General features: G+C 37.8%; 2 protein-coding genes across 3 annotated transcripts in view; one reads left to right on the top strand and one right to left on the bottom strand.

The window, feature by feature from the left end:
- Positions 1–5,301, bottom strand: part of CAMKMT (calmodulin-lysine N-methyltransferase) — a 143,624-nt gene extending 138,323 nt beyond the window's left edge. Inside the window, exons 1-2 of the mRNA XM_053458884.1 lie at positions 5,086–5,301; positions 4,146–4,321 (exon numbers count right to left, since the gene is read on the bottom strand). Coding sequence (XP_053314859.1) covers positions 4,146–4,321; positions 5,086–5,226 — 317 coding nt within the window. The 5' untranslated portion in view covers positions 5,227–5,301. The remainder of the gene's footprint in view (positions 1–4,145; positions 4,322–5,085) is intronic.
- Positions 5,302–5,945: 644 nt separating this feature from the next.
- On the top strand, positions 5,946–21,689 carry PREPL (prolyl endopeptidase like). 2 transcript variants are annotated; one of them, XM_053460958.1, is made up of 14 exons: positions 5,946–6,066; positions 10,246–10,374; positions 11,208–11,274; positions 11,509–11,712; positions 12,252–12,375; positions 13,118–13,334; positions 13,847–14,032; positions 17,695–17,898; positions 18,558–18,733; positions 18,812–19,028; positions 19,666–19,815; positions 19,962–20,088; positions 20,297–20,382; positions 21,543–21,689. In XM_053460958.1, the coding sequence occupies exons 1-14, from the start codon at positions 5,947–5,949 to the stop codon at positions 21,588–21,590; spliced, it is 2,055 nt and encodes a 684-aa protein (XP_053316933.1). In that variant the 5' UTR covers position 5,946; the 3' UTR covers positions 21,591–21,689. The 2 variants fall into 2 exon arrangements, with proteins under 2 accessions (XP_053316933.1, XP_053316932.1); XM_053460957.1 differs by lacking the exon at positions 21,543–21,689 and having other exon boundaries at positions 20,297–20,746.
- The last annotated feature ends 60 nt before the right edge of the window (positions 21,690–21,749 follow it).

The raw sequence follows: 21,749 nt of genomic DNA, 5'->3' as shown, positions 1-21,749 counted from the left end.
TTAAAGTGATTACCAGCTCAAAGATCTATACAAAATTCCTCATATAGTTAAATCCCAAAACCATTTGCAGAAATCATTTTTTTTTTTTTTTTTTATCATGTAACACACTTAACCCCTTCAGGCCCAGGGTTTAAGCAATGGACCATAATATTTTTTTGTCATTTACACCACGTTTGTTAAACCATGATTTCTCTTTTCCAAGTTTCATGAACTCACAAATTATACATTGTTTTGTTCAGAAGTAGGATTTTCTTTTAAAATCATAGAAATACATAACAGAATTAGTGATAATAGGAAAAAAAAAACCTGTACTAAAATAGAGAATAAATCACATTTTCTTCTATACTATAGGTGCCACAACTGAACAATGACCCAATTTTTTTTTTTTTTTTTTTTTTTTTAACTTAGCGGAAGAGCCAAGGGACACCTTTTCGTTTCAATTTTTTGGAAGGAAGAGAAACATGTCCCCCCCCCTCTTCCTTTACACAATGTGATCAGCTAGCAGGGCTCCTCAGTCCTGTGCTGCCAATTGCAATACTTGTGATCAGCCAGCAGGGGAGAGCCCAACAGGGAGATGTCCCTGCGCTGCAACAAAATCAGGACGTACCTGTATGTCCTATGGGGACCGAAGAGACTAATTGTCATGTAAAACAAAAACAGGCACAAATAGGTTGTCATAGAAACAGAAAGCTTCTTCAATGCTTCTGTATTTTCACACGATTAAGTCTTAAGAGTATGTATGTATGTATTTTTAGTATGTATTTATGTGTAGGAAAGCACACTTATACCACACCAGAAATAAAAAAAAATACTTATATTAGGAATTTCACATGGAACACGGGGTACAGATTGCTTGAAGTATGTAAAGATAAACAGTGAAAATAAAATATAGTGTAGTATATTCCAACAGAAAAATCTAAGAGACTTTAAGATTATGTAAATTTCAAACTCATTCTTTCAAGATTCTCTCATTCGTTCACAGCACGAGGTACGGGTATCCGAGGGGGTTGTGGACCCTCACTAGGTCACATTTTCTCCTAATAGTACCTCAGACAGAATCAAAAGTTAGCAATATGGGTAAATGGTGATATTTATTCCATAATCATAAATTAGCTTGAATTGATAAAATCAGACATGATCAGCGCGTCCAGTATACAGGAAAAAACTGATTTATTTACTAATCAAACTGGATACTTAATGCTCTGCTATGTGGAATAGCGTTTCTCCCCGTGCCCCATGGGTGACAATTTTTCCATGCATTGATGACTCCCCATTAATGTACTGTTTGCACCCAAAACTTGGTGCGTTGAGGAAACCGACCACAATATAAAGTCGGCACATTTTTTTTTTGCTTGGTGTTTTCATCCACTACCATTTACATGCCTAGCTTGTTTTGTTTTTTTTAATCAATAGTTTCAAACACACGGACTATTTTTCCTCCGGCAGATAGCGGCATGTCTCACCAGCCCTTCCGCTTTACTACGTCTAAAGCTCCAATGGTGAGATGGATTATTCAAGTGGTGGAGCAAATTTTTAAGAAGGCTGCTTTCACTGGCAAACAGTATATGATTACATGAAACCCCTAACAGAGTTACATTAATTGTAGTATTAACACGTAAATTCAATCACACAGGTTTCAGACTTGTACAGAAAGATAAAATATGGGATTTTGGAAGGCATTAGTTTAGAAGGGCATTATTCTTGCTACAGGCAAGAGGCTAATGTGCCAAGAGGGTAAGCCACGACGCTTTACAGCTGAACTTCACTTTATAAATGACCCCCATAGTTTTTAATACAATACATGTAATATGTTATTCTAGCTTAAAAGCAAATCTTACATCAACATACACCGATGCCTTTCCCCCTGTCTCAGCTGCGTTGCTAAGAAACTATTCTTTTAAATGTACCAAAGCAAAATTTCAGATTTTTATGCAATTTATTTTTAGACAACAAAAATATATATTTAGCCCAACACTACACAATACCGGCAGTACACTTCTCATATACATATTTTAAAGAGGTACTTATGCCGAATGTATTTTGGTTCAGTGAAACAAACTTTTTAGGGTATTATAGCTTGCGAGCCGGGGTATCTCCAGCTAATGTATCGGTTTGTCAATTCTAGTCTTGTCAGACCCCTTGAATATATGTATTGTAAGGAGCGCTGTGTAACTTGTTGGCGCTATATAAAGATAATAATAAAAATAGCATTTCCCAGAGAGCTGTAACTTTTTCTTACTATGTAACATTAAGGGCCTAAGAAGGGTTGAGCCGGGGATGCATAATATACTAATAAAACGGTCAAGACTTTTGACCATCCTCTCTACATTAAAGGCAAGGGCTTCGGAGTGAGCACGGGGAAAGGGCTTCATGGAAATGGAAAGGTGTTGCTCATAAAAATAACTCAAGCCACAGGGATCACAGGGTAAATGACATAATTCAGAAACATGATAATTAAAAGAAGAGTTTTTCTATACAAACTTGTTAAATAACTAGCTCTAAAATTCAGAAAACCCATTTAAGGAATCTATACTAAACGTCACTATAAAATGTAACCACCAGAGGGGGAAAGCAAACATGCAAGCCATAGTGCCACTACTTGAAAACAAATTACTACCCCCCCCCCCATACATACGTTAAAGGTGAGGAATCATTTACAGAGATAACTCAACTAACTTATGTTACCAGTAAGTGGGGACTCTGCACGGGACAGTCAAGAAACCTGCAAGATTCTGCATGGAGGCACAGAGGTTTGTGCAATGAACCCATGAATTCAGCACATGTTAATCTCGGAGGGCAGGTAATGGATCCTCTGAGGTTTACAGCAATACAAAGTGTCCAACGACAACCACCCTGCTTACTTACTAAATTCTTTCTAGCTTCTCTTTTAAGGAAATCATAGGCAAGACGAGGCAACCTAACCCTATGAATCAAAGTTACTGGCTCAGACTGCAGAAAGATTACCTCTAGCCAATTAGTCCACCAGTTAATTATGTTTCTCCAGGACAACTTGAGATACGCAAATCCTTAAGATCATCTGAAAAATTATTAGTTTGTTACTACTACAATTACTCAGTGACAGCATCTTGGCTAAACAGCAACGTTCATGGTATTTTCCCCACTATAATATACTGTGCATATCATACAATGGAAAGGAAACTATTTAATCCAGGATGCAACAAAACTAAGAAAGCATTCCTTTAACCTCTTTGCAGCGACTCCACAAACAAAGCCCAGAAAGGATAGATGCCAAGCTTAGCATAGCTGGACACACAAATACATACAGCATTCATAAAAGTAGTTCCAATGAGATAAGGACATGAAAAATTAAAAAAAAATGGCTAAATTACCCTTGCCATGTACATGCGTTGCCATAGCAACGGCTGACAAAGTGCTGCTATACCACTGACCTAACTCTGGTCTCCTGAGCACAACAGAATGAGCATAAAGTACTGAATGATTTTATATGTTCATGCTGAAGTAAGGCTTTGTGGTCAATAATATATTGAGAGGAAAAGACAAAGAAATATCTAACGGTATAGTGTGAAAAAGGACAATTAGGTGCATTATGAGAGTCTAGATATAAACCTATGGAAAGGCTTACAAACAAGAGACCTTAGCATGTGCAGCGTTACCTCCTGAACATATAGGAGCGCTTACGTTTTTATTCACACTCTGCTACTGTCGGAGGACCTGAAGTCTGAAGGTACCGAAAGCAGCGTCATGAGGTTAAATAGAAAACATTCAGAGAGGATGCCATGCAGATGTTGGCTGAACACGTTTAGTCACCTTCAGCGCTGGCTCAGCAAATACTGCAGGCAGGTCCTGTTCAGACACTGACTGGCTGCTTTAAGTAGCCAATCAGAGACACGAATTGTCTGAGGAGCGTGGTAGTGGCAGCTTCTACCACAATTAAGTTCTTTATTATGTTTTTGAAGTGGGCATATAGAAATACTTACATATAACTAAAACATGCATTCTTCATCAGTGAGGGTGTCAGGAACAAGCTTTAGAGTCAACAGCATTCAAGAGTCACTTCAGCCATACAAGATTGCCACAACCAATTAGTTTCCCACATGGACACTCTTGCAGGCTTTTTGTCCAGTTGGTTATATAAAAAAATAAGTAATTCATGAGTTACATACCTCAAATAAACACTGTACTCGGGATAAGAAGCACACGCGTACTGATACCAAGTATGACAACCATCTTCTGTGATCTCCTCATCCACAGCAGTCTTTGAGAAAAGACAGAACGAATGAAATCTTCTGACAGAAACTTTCTTCAAATGGTCATCATCCAAGCTTTTTTTCCTCAGAGCCTACAACAAAGAAAATAAATATCCTGTTTTCCGTATGTATCAGAAAAAGCATTTACAAAAAAGAAAAATGACGACAAGGGAAGGAACTGAAAAAGCAGTATCGTGCCGTTGTGTCATTAAAACCAAGCATTACGACGTCAACACATTTACGCCATTATGGAAATAACGGCTGTTAAAGCTTACTACGATGGTACGGAATAAAAGCTGGAAAGTAGGGGCACACACCCAGCCTGCACAACCCATCAGGGATATCACTATGTTATGCGATAGCTGGGACATCACTGCGATCACAGTGATTTAGCAATTCACTAAAATACAGTGCTGTTGTTTCAACAAATTCGCTATTCACTAGAAAGGGTGGTCTCAGGCAAGTTCCCAGCAAGAAGGGCTAAGCTGGCCCTGGATAATGTATAATTCAATGTGCAAAGAGATGTTGACGAAATCTCAGCAGCTACAATATTTGGGGCAGGCAGACCTCTTCTTGTAGCAGAAACTGCAGGGCTGACCCTTCATAATGTCCCTTTGGTGATTAAACATTAAAGGCCGAGGCAGAACCTTACAGAGGGTAGGCCCGACATAAAGCACAATTAACCCATACATGGACCCTATGTATCTATCATACTCCCTCTGTCTGCAAGCATTTAAAGCATGGCCAAGACGGAGGTTACATTTACAGGGATGTACAATCACCTCAGCATAACAGGCGGGAAACGGGTCCCCGCACATTCTGAGGTTGTGCAGCACATAGGCAGCTGCAGCCGTACCTGTCCCAGGAGCTTCCAACGAGCTTTCGCGACTCCAGTTCTGTTCTTCAGAGGGCTTCCCGCCTCTCCACTCGACGTATTCGTACAGCTCCCACAATTTCCCTCTCCTCGGGTACCCCCTTCCTGCCCTGTGCTCTCCATATCCCCGAAGGCACAAGAACCGCTATCTCGGTAGCTCACACATGCACCTGTCACAAGTGCCGGCTACTTCCGGAAACAAACTACACGAGAACCTAAACGACGCGCCCTTCCAAATCTGCGAGCCAATAGGAGACTGGCACTGTTACTGACGGCGCCGAAGCGACGGGCTTGCACAGAGTTCTAAACAATCAAGACTTTACACGGAATATTACCGTAGCTAAATATCGTCTCCGGCACTGAAGACAAGCATTTTTATTAAGAAGTCAACTATTTACTACCAATAACAAGGGCGTTTTAAAACATCTGGCTACACCAAAATGCCTCTGTGAAGAGAAATCGTGTTGACGTGTATTTAGTGCTCTGACGTGACGTCATAATCGTGCGACCAGCAACATGTTGCGGGCTAATTCCCTGACCTGAGAGTTCTGTATGACTGCTTCACACGCGTTTGGCATTTTCATTTGTCGTTATTATTATTATAATTATTATTTTATATCTGGATTTGACCTTCTGTGGAAAAAAAAAATATATATATTCACCCTTTTACATATATACATATACATACATATATATATACACACACTAGGTCATGAGTGCTGAAGGTGCATTAGGTTACCGTCTGTGTTCTTTTAAGAATCGATAATATAATTATTATTTACTGAGGAAATAATAATTATGGGTGTTTTTCTCAGAACATTTGGATTTATTAATGGCAGAAACATGACCCACTCAAAAACTATGAGCCAAGTATTATTCACATACCGCCGGAGCTCTGACATAAAGCACAAGTCCTCTAAATATCCAAGGCACGGCTTACTCCGGGGATTCTCTTCCTGGCAGGTATGAATTTAGACAGTTCTACATTAATTACTATTTCAGTCCACTAAAGCCTTCTCAGTCCTGGTTTTAGCGGATACTTCTCTTTTACAGTTTCCGCATTTCCTCTAAATATGTTGGTTCTTTAGAAAACATATATATTTTATATATATATATATATATGTGTGTGTATATATATATATGTGTGTATATATATATATATATATATGTGTGTAGGGTGCTCCACAAAAATGCTGCATGCGCAGCATGCTGTAACTTGATATGCTTGCGTCATAATTTGTATAAACTGCATTTATTAATAAATAAGTCATAATATGCTGGTTAATGTCTTTTTTGGCCCCAAATACCAAAACTATTTTCTGTGCCGGATGCAACACATTGTGTGGTGTGATTTGTGCCACCTTTCTTTTACAAACAAAGTATTTACAAAAAAAAAGTTAAAGTGACTGTATAATGCTTAAAATAATAAAACAAAGTCTATAATGCCCTCTTTTACTTTACTTTGTCCATATATTTGGCAGAAATATATTAAGACTGAAGCAAAGAGAGAAAGGATGGTACCTTGGAAACCAGTAAAATGGACAGGAGTCAAGGTGAAGGTACTTGACAATAATTGCAAACTTAAAGTAAAAACGGCTTGCTGAGAGAATAGTATTTAACACAAGATTTGAGGACACTGAGGTCTCTTCTTCAGGCGTAGTTACCACGTAGTTAACTATGCCTGAAACAGAACCTCAGTGTCCTCAAAGCTTGCATTAAATACTGTCTGTCAGCCATTAGCATCATCATTTTTACTCCACTTTTTTTGCTTTATAACCTTGAAGCCAACAAAGAGTGGCACAGGCAGCGAACTATGTGCCTGGTTGCAAAGGAGGGCGGGAAAAACAAAACCATGCACACAAAACAAAGCAGGAAGCTTCTCGGGGCTGTGCTGCAAAAATAGCACTTAAAAACATCCAAACATTATGCATTTACATATTTATCCATATTCTGTGTAAAGTGAACTTATTACCGTCCTGTTTGCATGGCTAATGTGGTACTAAGAATATTCGGGACCTGAATCCCCCTATTTTTACACTCCAGAGTTAGTTTACTGTCTAAATTATTTATTAATATAAATATAATAATATATAACATTTGTTTATGGAAACTAAGCCACTGAAAATTCAGATCTATTACAATTATTTTATATTCTGCTGCTTTAATCTACAATACTTATTTCAGGCTGAATGTTAAATAGTCATGTTTTTGTAGAAAAATACCACATTATCTGATTTTTTTTTTTGGATTTTTCTTTTAATGTTAAAGTCATTTTTTGTATACCACAGTATTTAAATTTTATTTTTTTGTATATATTTTTTTGAAGGTTAGCCATGTTTTTTGTAGAAAAATACCACAGTATTTGAATTTTATTTTTTTTGTATATATTTTTTTGAAGGTTAGCCATGTTTTTTGTAGAAAAATACCACAGTATTTGAATTTTATTTTTTTGTATATATTTTTTTGAAGGTTAGCCATGTTTTTTGTAGAAAAATACCACAGTATTTGAATTTTATTTTTTTGTATATATTTTTTTGAAGGTTAGCCATGTTTTTTGTAAAAAAATACCACAGTATTTGAATTTTATATTTTTGTATTTTTATTTTTTAATGTTAAACAAAGTCACGTTTTTGTATAAAAAAAAAACCCCCACAGTATTTGAATTAATTTTTTTTTTTTGTATTTTTTTGGAATGTTAAATAAAGTCATGCTTTTGTAGAATTTCCTCTACCACAGTATTGTTGTAAAGTTAAGGCGGATATCTCTCATGAGTACGTACGTTTTGTTTGTACCTTAAGATTTGATTCCCTTAGCAGGGTAAACAGGTAAGAAGAAACTAAGACTGTGAAAATCTCTTTTGTGTGTTATCTCTATAAATATTTTAATACAGTTGATAAGGTGTAAATAACTAAAAATCGGTAATGTTTACATGTCCGGGGCCATAAACTGAGGCGTGGAAACCCCAATATTCAAGAGCAGCGGACACTCCATATGGCTACAAGAAGCCGATAATAATTTGAATATGTCAAGCCTTCTGCATTTATTACAAACAATTTAATATAGGTTAGTGGAAAAAATAAGAAAATGAATGAGAGCATTAAGAGAAAACAGTGTCTCCATTTTTATTGTTCCTGACAGAGAGCTGAATGGATAAGTTGTGGCTCAACAAAGGTTTTAGTATGACTAATAAAAGGAAATTACCTATTTTTTAAATTCCACAATACAATACATTGCACATGGATTCACAATGTTTTTATTATTTTTATTAATTAATTCTAAAACACTAGTATGGATGACTTAAGAGGGCTGCAATTCAATGTCCTGCCGTAAGCAAACATAGCAAGCGAGTCTTTTTTGGACGTAATATCTTTTATCGGACCAACATGGAGAAGACTTCACAGGTCTGTTCTACAAATGGCCAGGTAAAAGATCTCACTTTAAAGTGGCCTTTTTCTGTTTTTTTGGGGAGCTTTTTTGTATTTGTTCACACAAAACGTAGCTGAATGACCCTGCTGCAGCAGCGCTAGAGTTTAATAGTTTAAGGGATTTTTTGACATAAGTTGGATGGACATCTAAATCATAAAATATGACCAAGAACCAAATAACGTTTGAGGGAGTGGTTCTTAGATGGCAGCAGGTTATGTGTTTCTACACTCTCAGTTATGCTTTTTAGGGCTGTAGAACACTGATACACTCAAACCCACCGATCGTTCTGAGCTCCTAGAAAAGAGGGACATCAGGGGAGGAAAAAGGAACAAAGGGATTGGGGTTCAAAGAATCTCTTATGAAGAGAGAGACATTTGGAAGTGTGAGTGAGAACGCCAAGTGTCAGCAATAGATGACATCTGTTGAAAGGGCAATGTTTCTTTCACTCAAGTGCGCGTGATGCTAAATTCACTTTTACAAACAACGGACGGACTTCTCAAGCTATGAACCGTAAGAGGCGAGTTTCAAAACTACAAAAATAAAAATAGTTACGAGAAAAAGCATAATTATTTAGTCCTATCGCGTTTATGGTATTTTCCTTCTGCCACAATCAGTCAGAAACTGTTTAAACAACATGCCCTTGGATTATTTTGCTTTGCCTTTTTGAGGATAGCGCACCGGTGTGCAAAACAATGTCCTTGATTGAAAACTGGTAGCCACCTTTCGGTTGCCAAAAAGTCTTACATGGCATAGCAAGGTGGCTTAGCGTTCTGTGCAATTAGTCTTCGTTTCTTAAATGTATAAATCGGGTCTTGTGGGATTCTGTTATGTGAACGTTGAGTGTTACTGTGTGAGGTTCAAGAGAGCGACGTGTTCGGGAAACACCTGTTGTTCTAGCGGTTGGAAGCGATGGGAGATTTAAATGGCTCTCAGATTTTCTGCAACGATGCACTGTATGTGGGTCCCAATCTATATAAAGCACTAAATACACATTATAGTTACATTTGAGAAAACCATTTGAATTTTGGATATTTTTGCATTTCCTGATTTATTATAAATGCGAGTGTTTGTGTACCTGTCAACTGTCCCGTTGCCACTGTGAAATAATTTCATTTTTATTAGGAATTTAAAGTTTTGGGTTTTTTTGGATGTATTGATTGGATTTATTTTCTTGTGATAAAATTGCCTGTGGCAAATATATAAATTACAATTAAAAAATGTGATATATCCTGTCACAAGTAAATAAATAGAGCCTAGGCATGTTTTATTCTCTCTCTACCTTTTACTCTCTTTGCTTTCTCTCTTTTCTGTCTTTCTTCTCTGCTCTTCTCTCTCTTTCTCCCTGTTCCCAGCACTATAGGTTAAATATGTGTCATTAAGTCTGTTTGAGTGTACGCATGTATTATTCATATTTATATATATTTATGTGCCTCTAGATTGTAAGCTTGTTTGATCAGGGCCCTCCTCACCTGTTGTCTCTGTGAGTCAATTTGTTATGTTACATACTACTTATGTCCTGTCTAGCCATTGTACAGCGCTACGGAATTTGATGGCGCTATATAAACAATAAATAATAATAATGAGTTATATAAAACTTAGAATTTCAGAATTCAAACATTTTAAATATATATTTAATTATATACCGTGTCTCTTATGCGGAAATGTAACTCTAGGGGTGAAAATCTAAGTTACAGAACACTGGATTTTGTTTTGAAGGTTCTTCTAGACTGGGAACGGAAGCACTGGCAGACGGTCTCTGTGAAGTACCGTGACTTAGCAGACATGTTGGAGAAGCGATTAAATGTGATGCATACCAATTATCCGTGCAGAACGGAAACCGAGATGGTAAGTGACAAATTAGCTTTAATCATTTTTACATTGAGGTGCTAGAAAATGGAGATGAATTCGGTCTTATTTCAGTGAAAGGTTTGCATGCAACTATGCATACGGAGTGATAGTGTCTACAGACACCAAAAACATTCCGGCCGTCATTATTAAAGATGAGTAGATGATAATACATTCCCTGAACCAGCCTACTTAGCCTTGGTACCTCCACCATACCCTTCTGCGGTTGGTATACATCTCACCCAACGGAAGGAGTAGGAGGCAGGATAGCTGATTGATGCAAGTTTTTTAAGGAGGTTATGGCTAGTCGCTCCTAGTGCTGCTGAATGCCCAAGACTTTGCCAACCATTTAATTATGTTAAATTTTGCCTTAATTATCATTTTTGCCCAGAATACTTAATAGTCACGTGACGCAAGAACATTCCCTGATAGGCTGTCCCAATTAGAAACTGAAATGGCTTCTTGCAGCTTTCTGTGTTGTAACTGAACCTTTAGATGAAACAATAAAATCACAGATCTGCTATTTGCTTTGCATATTAGAGGGTGGAATAAAAGTATAATAGCGCCTTAATGTAAACAGTGCCACGCTTACTGGTGCGATAGTTCCAAATTTAATAATTAATGTGTAGATTTTTTTAATCGGTTTTAATATTGATTTTTTTCTTTCAATATTAAATTTCATCTGAGGCTTCTTTGTTTTGACGGTGTATATAGATTCAGCTCCAAAAGGTTTTCCTCCATGTATGTGACATAAGATATGTGTCATTAAAAGCTGTTTTGCAAACAGGAATCTAACATTTGTGTTTAAGAAATATTTCTGTTCTATTTGACAGGTAAGACAAGGGGATTACATGTACTTTGAAGACAATGGCTGCATTTGTCGTTTTCAACCAAAAATTGGTAATTTTTATTTATTTTTCACCGGTCTTTAATCTGTCCCGTGGCTGGATTCCAACATTCTGCTTTAGACACCCCGGTCCAGCCAAACACCACAGCGATGCCTCAGTCCAAGAACTTTAACAGTTAATACATATCTGATACACTGACTGTAGCTGAGAGGTAATTAAGGCACAAAGCGCTATCTAGCACACACTCCACTTTCTGATATATTTAATTTTTTTATGTATATTCTAGGTGAAGAAAGCCTTGAGGTTTTGCTGTGTTCAGACGATATCGGGCTCTCAGATCACATAGTTCAACGCATAAGAATTTCACCCAAACAGAACTTCTTGGCTGTTAAGTTCAAGAGTTCTGAAAGAGAAGAATCGACCTGCATTATTGTAAAACTAGGCAGCGTGCCAGAAGTAGTACATTGTATACAAAATATGCACAGTTTTGGTAAGTTCTAAAGATACGCTGACAATTTAAAGCTAGCAAGTCAGCCCTTGAAAGGCTGGAGGAGAGATGGAGTGTGACTCCAGAGGAGTATATTTCAGAGGAGGAGAGGCATTAGAAGTCATAGCCCAAAACTATAGGGTCAGAGGCTTAGACGTAAGGAGGATTAATATAAGTGGAACACCCTGTCAGCAGAATTGGTAAAGGTTAATACAGCGAGGGAAAGTAAACATGCATGTGATGGATATATGGCATAAAGAAATAGGCAGGCTTAAAAAAAAGTATCTTATTTAAATTTTATAATACTTAGATGAGAACTTTAGACAGAGGCAGAAGGTGCGGAGGACCCCAGTTATTAGACCGTATGATATGAAAGCCTTTAGACTGCAGCTGTACACATCAGAAAGACAGGCGTCAAAAAACATATTTTCTAGAATGAATCATTATTTGGGGAGCGTTTTCCTTTTGCACGCTCCCTGCCACTGCTATTACTTGAATATAGTTTTGTTTGGATGTGAACTTCCCATTTATTTTGTCTGCAGAGTGGGTTACAGAGAGCATCTTGTTTTACACGCAGCAGGAGAACCTTTGTTGCCACCATGTTTTTCTGACTGAATATGGAGATAAATACACTTCCAAGTTGGTTTATAGTGAACAGGATCCCCGGTGAGTGAAATGATTTATTTATTATAGCCATTTCTCCTGGGGAAAAAAGCGCAGCACAAATTGCATGTAGTGAAACAGTGAGCGACTGTGTGAAGGGAAACCTATACAGTATAATAAAGACCTCATTAGTGAGAAACATTGAGATTTCATGATCTGTATAGGAAGGTTGGGTTGTGGCTGTCTCTTTTTACTGTATTAGCTCTGTGTAGCGTAATTAGCAGAAATGCAGCTAGGTAGTTTCAAATAAATTCACACAGTGTATACATCTTCCTTGTTGCAAAACACTATTTCATTGTAGGACTGAGAGCAAAGCATTGAGGTGAACTAAGAACTTTTACCCTAAATGGGTTTTTGGGTGTGCTTTGTCCAGCACTGCGGGCGGAAGAATGGATAAGTCTAATGCTTTGCTTTTAATTTTTATTGAAATAATAATAATATTTCCATAATTCCAAGGTCCCGCCTTAGTATACAACAGATGATCTACAGTCAAAGAAAAGACATGAAATAATATGAATAATATGTTCCTTGGTATGCTATTATTCATTATTCACGTATTATTTAAGGATTGTTTATTTTAAGGATTATTTAAGTTAATAGTAAATATACAAAGTTCACAAATACCGTGATCGCCCACTATATAAAATAAGCAGTAACTGCAAAACTTGCTTCCAAAATGGTGATGTTAGAACAACCCCCCCATCCTCAAAAAAATGTTCCTCAAACCGTACGTTTCTGTTGACAGGTATTTTGTGGATATATACTGCACAAGGGACAAGCGCTTTCTAACAATTAATAGTAACAGTAAAAGCACTTCGGAGGTCTGGCTGGTTCGTTGCAGCCATCCTTTGGAAGATCCCGTTCTGGTGCAGAAAAGAGTTCCAGGAATGATTTACCATGTAGAGCATAGACAGGGGTCTCTCTATCTCCTCACCACCCATGGAGAATCAGCAGAATATAAGGTAACTAACACTGCGTTACATGTGGTCTGATTTCTGAACCTCCATGTTAATTAAGTTTTGTTTTAAATGTATTTAAAAACATTTTATTTTTTCAAAATGTGTGTTTATAGTTAAAATTCTGATTGTTATAATACATTATTATATATAACATTGTAATTCATGGATTCTGCTTTTAGCACAGGATTTGCTATCCTGCTGCCAGACACAAACAAGGTTCTTCACTGACCTGGTCTTTGCTTTCTGTATTTATGAAATTTATGACGTGGTGGTAGGACTTTTCTGAATTGCTACCAATGATAAATAATGTGGGCGCATAATACGTAGCACAAGGATCTCACACAGTTTAATTGGCTTGAAATTAGATGCAATTGTAGAGAAAACTGTAGTAAGAAATAGAGGAGGAAATATTACCGACCCTTTCATATAGACCAAATGTGACACACATTATGCCTTTATTTGAGTTGATTTGGTATTTTCTCATTATGCATATAATTCATGTTCTTTTGAAACAGTTAATGAAGGCACCACTTTTTTGTGATATGGGACACTGGAAACCGGTTTATGAAGTGAAATCAAAAGTGAAGCTTGTGGACATGGAGATGCTAAAGGATCACTGTATGATGGTGCTAAAGGATCATGGTCACCTCCGCTTGGACGTGATTTCCCTCACCAGTGAAAAGGTCGTTCATTCTGTTGAGGTAAGGTCCAAGATGCGGACATCTACAAATGTTTTCCTGGCTCCCACCATACTAAATGTATATTTAAATGCATCATGTCCCACAGCACCTTCCTGTTTACAACAACTTATTGTACTTTCTACTCAATAGAGTCCATATATATCATCATTTTCCATACCGCTGATTAGGGCACAACGCCCTGTGAATGTATACAGTGTATTAATACTGACAACGGATCAGAGCAGCTTCTCGTGATGTGTAAAAATGGCTGCTTTCCCCACAGTTAAAATGAGTAGTAAGGATTGCTCTTGGAGAATATAAGTTAAAAAGTTAGAAATCCTTGTGCCTTAAATCAGATGTGTCAGACATTTACCCCTCTCTACATATAGTCTGACTTAGCTACGGGGTAATACTTATGTAAAGCTGTTTGATTTAGCTGTACCGGACTTACATGACCAACGGTCGTACCTGAGAACGTCTCAGAGCAGGCTACCTGGGGCTCTCCCTCTTCTGGGGATGTGACTCCATGAGGGGCAGAATTAAGCACCATGTTGAGCGGGTAGGGAATGGAAATGGCTAAACGCTGCTTCCTCTGCCGGGATGAAGACAAAAGTGACCATGGGCAGCGGTGCATAACCCGGAGACCTCCAAGGTCTGCATCCCAGGAATACTTCATTACCTGTTTCTCATTTAGGCTGTTAATGCTTAATTTACTAAGGAACTGGTGGTGTTGCGGCTGCTTTGGGAAAAAGGATAGATATTGGGAGTGTATGGCCGGTTTAACTCATTCCTCATTAGTGTCTCTGGCCTTGGCGCTGTCAGTAATGTATGCTGCTAAGTTTCTCTGTTGTTGCATATTCATCTGTCAATTCAGAGCTCCCTAATACAGATTTGTATCCCTTGTGGATCCATTTTTTCCGCCTGGGTGCATACAGTACATCAGAACTTCACTTTTTACCTGGAGCTCACATTGTCTCTATCCGCGACTCGAGCATCAAATCTTTTCTTTCCCTCTCCGACGCTGCTTCTCCGCACCTGTCTGCAGCCTACAAATCAGCGATGCCTGAAATGAAAGGAATTAGAATGTAATCAAAGCGTGACTGTTTGCAGCCGTGCAGTCTCTAATTTTTCATTGCGTCGCGTTGAATTGTTATGTTTAGCAGCGGAGGAAGAATGAAACGTATGGCCTTTTTAGCTGCTAACAGAGAATGAATACTGATTTTCTGCCTTTTCTTCTTTCACCGAGAATCTCACCCATAATAGCCGCTAACCACCAAGTGTACATGTGCCGAGAAAAGGCTTATTGTTTTGCCCTGTAGTTTTCTGTAGCACTCGGTTTACAAGGCACCAATTTCAAGTGACTAAATACTATGGAGCGACCCCGTAGCACAGGATCAGTAGCTGAAATCAAACTGGTTACATTACAAGAACAAGCTGGCCGAGGGCACATAATGTAAGGGAGAGAGCGAGGAACGAAGGAAGTGAATAGAATTACTTACTGAATATAACATATTATTCATTCCAAATGGATTTTCATTGGGGTATTTTTCATAACTACTTTACACAACAATCTCCGCAGCACTTTGAACCAATCGCAGAATAATAGCAGCCCTCTTTTCAACAACTGAGACCTATGTTCACGCTGAAATACATAGTGGAATAATGTGAATTCCGTCTAAACACAAAGGAAATCGCTCCATAATTTACCTTGGCCAAAGTTAGCTTTTTATTTCTTTTTTTTTCTTTTTTTTTTTTTTTTTTACAAACCCCTACGTTTCCTGCGAATGAAGCGGAAAAGAAAAATATAGTTTTGCTATAGAAACATGTGCTATAAAGTCAATTATAATAATAACATTTTCCATGTTTTGGTAAAACTTGAAGAGCGGAAGTGTGATATGGCCGAAAAACTTTGGATTCAATAGTGTCTTCGTACACAGAGCTGTGTTCTAAGCATGATTTATGGCATGTTTCTTGCAAGATGGGCATCAGTGATTATTAAACATTTATTTACCTGTATTCTTCAGCTAAACTGCGTACGAGCGGCACATACATAAGGAACTGGTTTTCAGTGGTAACTTTGGCATCTTTTTCAATGCTGACTTAGAGAAATACATCATGTCTCCATCGGTCCTGGCAAACATCTAGTTTATTGGTGCATGTTTGCTTTATGATTGGCTGTCGGAAGAATTGGTTTTTGTGTATGGCGGTGTAGAGCAAACCTTCTGTCCTGGATATTTGCCAGGACGGATAACAACAGGACATAAGTCATGTATTAAAGCGGCCATGGTAGTTGCCCCCGGAGACTGGTACTGGCTGCAGCTTCATCTCCTCGGGCTCCACTTGGGGTACCAGCGGGAGCAACCATCCGTAACCTACAAAAAGCGGGACTCACTGTTAATCAGTAAAGTCATCCAATAACAGAAGCTCAATGCAGATCATAAATAAGCTAAAAAAGAATTTGCGGCAGTGTAAGACATTCTGACCCTCTTACAGGGTTTGTTCTTTTGAGTACACACATGGGTGTATATCTATATAACTATATTGTAACAAATAAGGCCACAAAACAATCTGTTAGTAAAAGATGCAATAACATTATTATAGTATCACAACAAAAATGGAATAAATCACCGACATACACCTTAAACTAAGAATGTTCAGCAAAATAAACACTACAAAAGCATAAACAGGATAATATTCTAATAATTATAACACAGCACAACTTCATCTGAAACCAGCAGCAATTATAGTTAGCACCCAAGGTCAGGTCTGTACGCTGTAGTAGGCCTTTTCCTTACCAGGAGATTCTTCTTAGAGACTCTCCTAGAAAAGAACCCTTTTACGTTCATTTTGGGTGAGGTTTTTATACATAAAGAGTCAGCACTTCTTCTTCTGCTCTGCGTAGTTTTCCCGCATACTCAAGTATATCAGGAAGCAATTCACCCACACCTTAATTCTTAATTCTGGTTCCAGGATATAGACCTGAGGTGAAAAGATCCCTATCTTCCTTCTTTCTCATCAGTTAGGCGTGAATAAATGGCTATCCATTCTCTGGGGAAAACTGCCATTTTGCATACCAAAAGAACCGGCTTCTAGATTAACCAGGGAAGTGAAACTACCGAGGGAAGCTACTTGATGTTCCCGCAATAAACTTACACCATCTGTAGCATACAGACCGCTCCAATACATTTAGTTCTCATTCCGTCTATATTTCCTACAGCAGCAATCTGGCATCTCGGCCCAAAGCCGCTACCTGTTCACATTTAGCAGGGAGAATGGCGAATGCGTTTTCCCTTTGATGATAAAAATTTGACTTTAAATATCACTTCATAGACCAAATTTAATTTGACAAGAAAATCATGACCTGTTTCATATTTCACTTTTTAATTGAAATTGTGATTGAATTTCATTATAGTGTTTAAAAAAAGGTTATTAACAAGTAGAGTGCAGCGAACCATTGAAAGCTTTACCACCGTCAGCAAGTGTTTTGTTCCGAGTTTATAATGCTTTCTTTTGCTCTCATATCCGTATATATAATTATCATATGAATTGGGGTGAAACAGCTTTTCAGATTAAATCTGTCATACATATGCAGAGATTTTGAGGTGAAAAACAGAATAATCATTGGACAATTGACTAGCTGCAAAAATTTTAGTTTTTTCTTTCTTTTTTTGTTTCCCTACCAGTTACCCGCTTGGGCCTGTGCATTTGAACCAGGTCCTCACCCCCAGTATGAGGCTGAAAACCTCAGTTTTTATCTTTCATCACCAATACAGCAAGCTGTCCTATTTAACTATTCATTGTCGGAAAACAGATTGGCGGTGGAAGCTAGTTATAAAGACGTAAACGTCGAAGGTTATCGCACCGAAAGAATAGAAGCCCAAAGCAAGGTTTGCTCACAATATCTATAATTTGACTTTTTTTGGTCTGTTATTACAGCTTGCTGTAATTGTGCTTCGATGTGAATTAAAAATAAACATTTCTTAAATGGTTATTTTCTGTATTGATTAGCCCAGCTCTGCCGAGATACAGAGTACGTCTTTCCAAAGGCCCCTCGGCCCGAAGGCTTCTTTAGTGCAAGTCCGTTGGAGACCTCTACAACAATGTTAAAGAAGTTACATGATGATTGGAGACACCGTCTTGCTGTTAATAATAATGAAATATGTTACGTTCTAAATATAATTGCTAAAAATCCCACAAAATATATGTAACGCAATAGAAAATGTTTTTAGTAAACTTTTGATGAATACGCTAAATATTTGGCAAGTATAAATTATTATCTGTTTAATAAACAATAGTGAAAACATTAATGCATTAAATAAATCAAGTTAATACTAGGATTTATTAAGCCCTGCTATATAGCTTTAAAATATAGACTGCATGCTTGCAAGACCAGGGCCCCTTTCTCCTTTTGTACTGGTACGTCTTTGAAAGAACATTACTTTTCATTATTCTTTAACCTTATTGTGGATATTTTAGATATAATTTAGTAAAACGATCAATATTTTAGTACAGAATTAACGTTACCTTATTTGTTTTTATCTCACAGGATGGCACGAGGGTGCCAGTCACAGTCCTTTATAAAGGATCTAGTGGCGATCTCAAACAAAGGCCTCTTTTGATTCACGTCTACGGAGCTTATGGCATGGATTTAGACATGAGTTTCAAAGCTGAGAAACGATTGCTCGTTGACGATGGCTGGATATTGGCCTATTGCCACGTTAGGTAAAACCCCATCGAAATGTGTGCGCGTAAATAAATACACTCATTACATGTATGTTTAAGCACATGTTTGTGTTGCAGAGGTGGTGGGGAGAAAGGCCATAACTGGCATAAAGAAGGGATTTTGGATAAAAAGCAGAATGGCGTTGACGATCTCCGCGCTTGTGTTGTGCATCTGCATGAACAGGGATTCTCCCAGTCCAACAGGACAGCACTAGAAGCATCAAGTGCCGGAGGAGTCCTAGCTGGGGCATTGCATAACTCGGCTCCAGGACTCTTTAAAACAATGGTCTTAGAGGTAACCTAGTTCATGTAATAGCTCACATTAATGCAGTGGTGATTGCTGAAAAGTGAATGGACATCGTTCAACCAGCACACATGCGACTGGCGGAGTAGGTGCGGGGAAGCATACTCGAGTGCGCTTCCTGCCACATTAGGATCCGGCGGGAGGCGGATGATACAAAACTTTTCCATTGCGTAACTAAAATTAGACAGATGTGCATGCAGTAAAATGTATCATGGAATTGAACATGCTTTATATAATTTGCAGTGTAACCAGCCACCAGACCCAGATATTGCATTATTGCCCTGTGTGTGAATAAAATAGAAAAAAGGCATTTCAACTGTATTTATTATACACAACAGCCAAAGTAGCTACCCCCCTATACTGTTAACCAACCTCCATTCGGTTTACTTTCATGTACACAGGCCTACTTTCCCCCAATATACTGTATGGGTTCCAAACTTTTGAGAGCATATTAGAGCCCGCATAACCGGTAAGGCTAAAGCCCAATATGTGAGTCCCCAATATTCTTATTTTGGTCCTCGGTGAGCTCATGGAGCTGGGCCTGGGTCTGATTCAGCCTCGGTTCACAAAGCTCTGGCTGATATATCTATGTATGGCAGGGCTTAACCAGGAACAATTCCCTTCCCAGGCTCCTTTCCTGGATGTACTGAACACCATGATGGATACAACATTGCCTCTGACGGTGGAAGAACAAGAGGAGTGGGGGGATCCAGTCTCTAACAGCAAACACCATCAGTGCATTAAAATGTACTGTCCTTACCAGAATATCAGGCCACAGGTGGGAAAAAGCCCCTACAAAGTCAAACAGAGATGTAAAGTACCCATGCAGCCGCATTTTTGCCATTTTACGTTCATTTGAGAATGGTTTTAATACTTCAGTTGTGTTGCTTTTTGTTGATGTACTCATTGTGATTCATCTTACAGAATTACCCCTCAGTTCTGATTACAGTGTATGAAAATGACCAACGCGTTCCGCTAAAGGGATTGTTGAGATACAGTAAAAAGCTTAGGAACGCCGCTGACAATTATTGCCATAATGCAATTAGTCCAGGTAATTGTTTTGCATATTGTTAGTGCTATTTAATGAATTTGGAATTATTTGTATCATAAGAATATTCCTTTAACCTAATATTGTTTAGAGAGAATGTAAAACAAGAAGCAAGATATATTCAATGCAGTGATTTTGTGTTTGATTTACATTTTCTGTATGGTATTTCTGCTTTATCTAGTTTCTCTTCTTTATTGTTCCCTTTTTTCAGCATCTGCCATGCCATCTATATTGTTAGATATTCAAGCAGGGGGTAGCCATTGTGATTCACTCTCCTGGCAAGATTCATTGCAAAAGGTACATAGATACTTAACAATGCCAAAGCAAATGCGATGTGGAATGTGTCATTTTTGGGTCAATAACTGCTCCATAATATAGCTCCATCATATTCTGCAATGCTGTACAAACAAGCTTAAAGTCTTGAAGAAGGTAGGGGTATATAACACACAACTGAAAATGGTTGAGGATGACCAGCCATGCAAGCATATCTCAATGTAAACACCTATTAACCCCTTAACGACAATTGACGTGCCAGGCACATCACGGAAAAACATGCAGTTAACAACAATTGACATGCCTGGCACGTCATAGGAATAAAGGATCTTGGGAAGCAATCAACGATTGAGGTATTCAGCAAGACCAAAAACAAGGTGCTGTATGATCACAAGCGCCATATTGGAAGGCATCATAATAAAAAAAAAAAATTAAAAATATAGACTCCAGTGAGATCACCATTACATCATAAGGGGAACCATCCGGTTTAAAGAAAAACCTGTATTTCTGTTTTTTAAATAGGTGCCCTAACACCTTATAGAAATATACATTAAAAAATCTCTTTCTTGCCCCAAAGTACAAAAATAGGAAAAAATAGTATAGAATGTAAGGGACATTTTACGCCCTTATCGCCCTATAACTTGCAAAGAAAAACATTTAAAAATTGGGTATTTAGCAGGTTTTTTCATTAGCTTTTGTAGATGAGTAAAATATTTGTCTAGGTGTTTCAATCAATTTGTCCCATTATGGTTTTTTTTTATATATAAAATATGATCAAAATATTGGGAATTTAGAGGAGATTTGCAGTTTCAATTTACTAATTTTATTATTGAAAAATTCACCTATAGAATCTGAGCTCTGCTTGTACTTTGGTTAGGTGACATTCTAAAAATGTTTTGATTAAACTTTGCCTTATACAGGCCATATGATATATACGTAAATTATAACATAACCTTTTCCTCCTCTTATTTGGTTAATTTCTCTATTTATAATCTGTTCTAGTACCATGTACCAGACAGAAAATAACAAAATATGCTAAAAAAAAACAAAAAAAACCTAAATGTAATAGCTATATTATATATACAGTGGAACCATTTAAAAAGTGTAAACGCCAACAGCGTATTTTTTAGTTAGCTTGTAGAAAGGAGGAATCAGTTTAATACATATCTGTTCCTGTGTTCCAGGTAGCGATGCATCTTGCTTTTCTGTACAGAGAACTTCAACTTGCCTAAAGAAAACTCTTGAGAATGATAAGCTGACGAGATATGTAATACAGGATGTAGACATCCTTATGGTGTCCATGGTTTACTGCTAAAACAAAGCACAAGTAAACATATTGAACGTAAAACACGTACTTAGCTTGGGCATTGTCCCCTGGGATCAGACTATGA

Source organism: Spea bombifrons, chromosome 3 (assembly GCF_027358695.1).
Source record: "Spea bombifrons isolate aSpeBom1 chromosome 3, aSpeBom1.2.pri, whole genome shotgun sequence".
Classification (NCBI taxonomy): domain Eukaryota; kingdom Metazoa; phylum Chordata; class Amphibia; order Anura; family Pelobatidae; genus Spea; species Spea bombifrons.
Note: the sequence above shows the minus strand (reverse complement) of the source record. Positions and strands in the feature narration are given on the sequence as shown.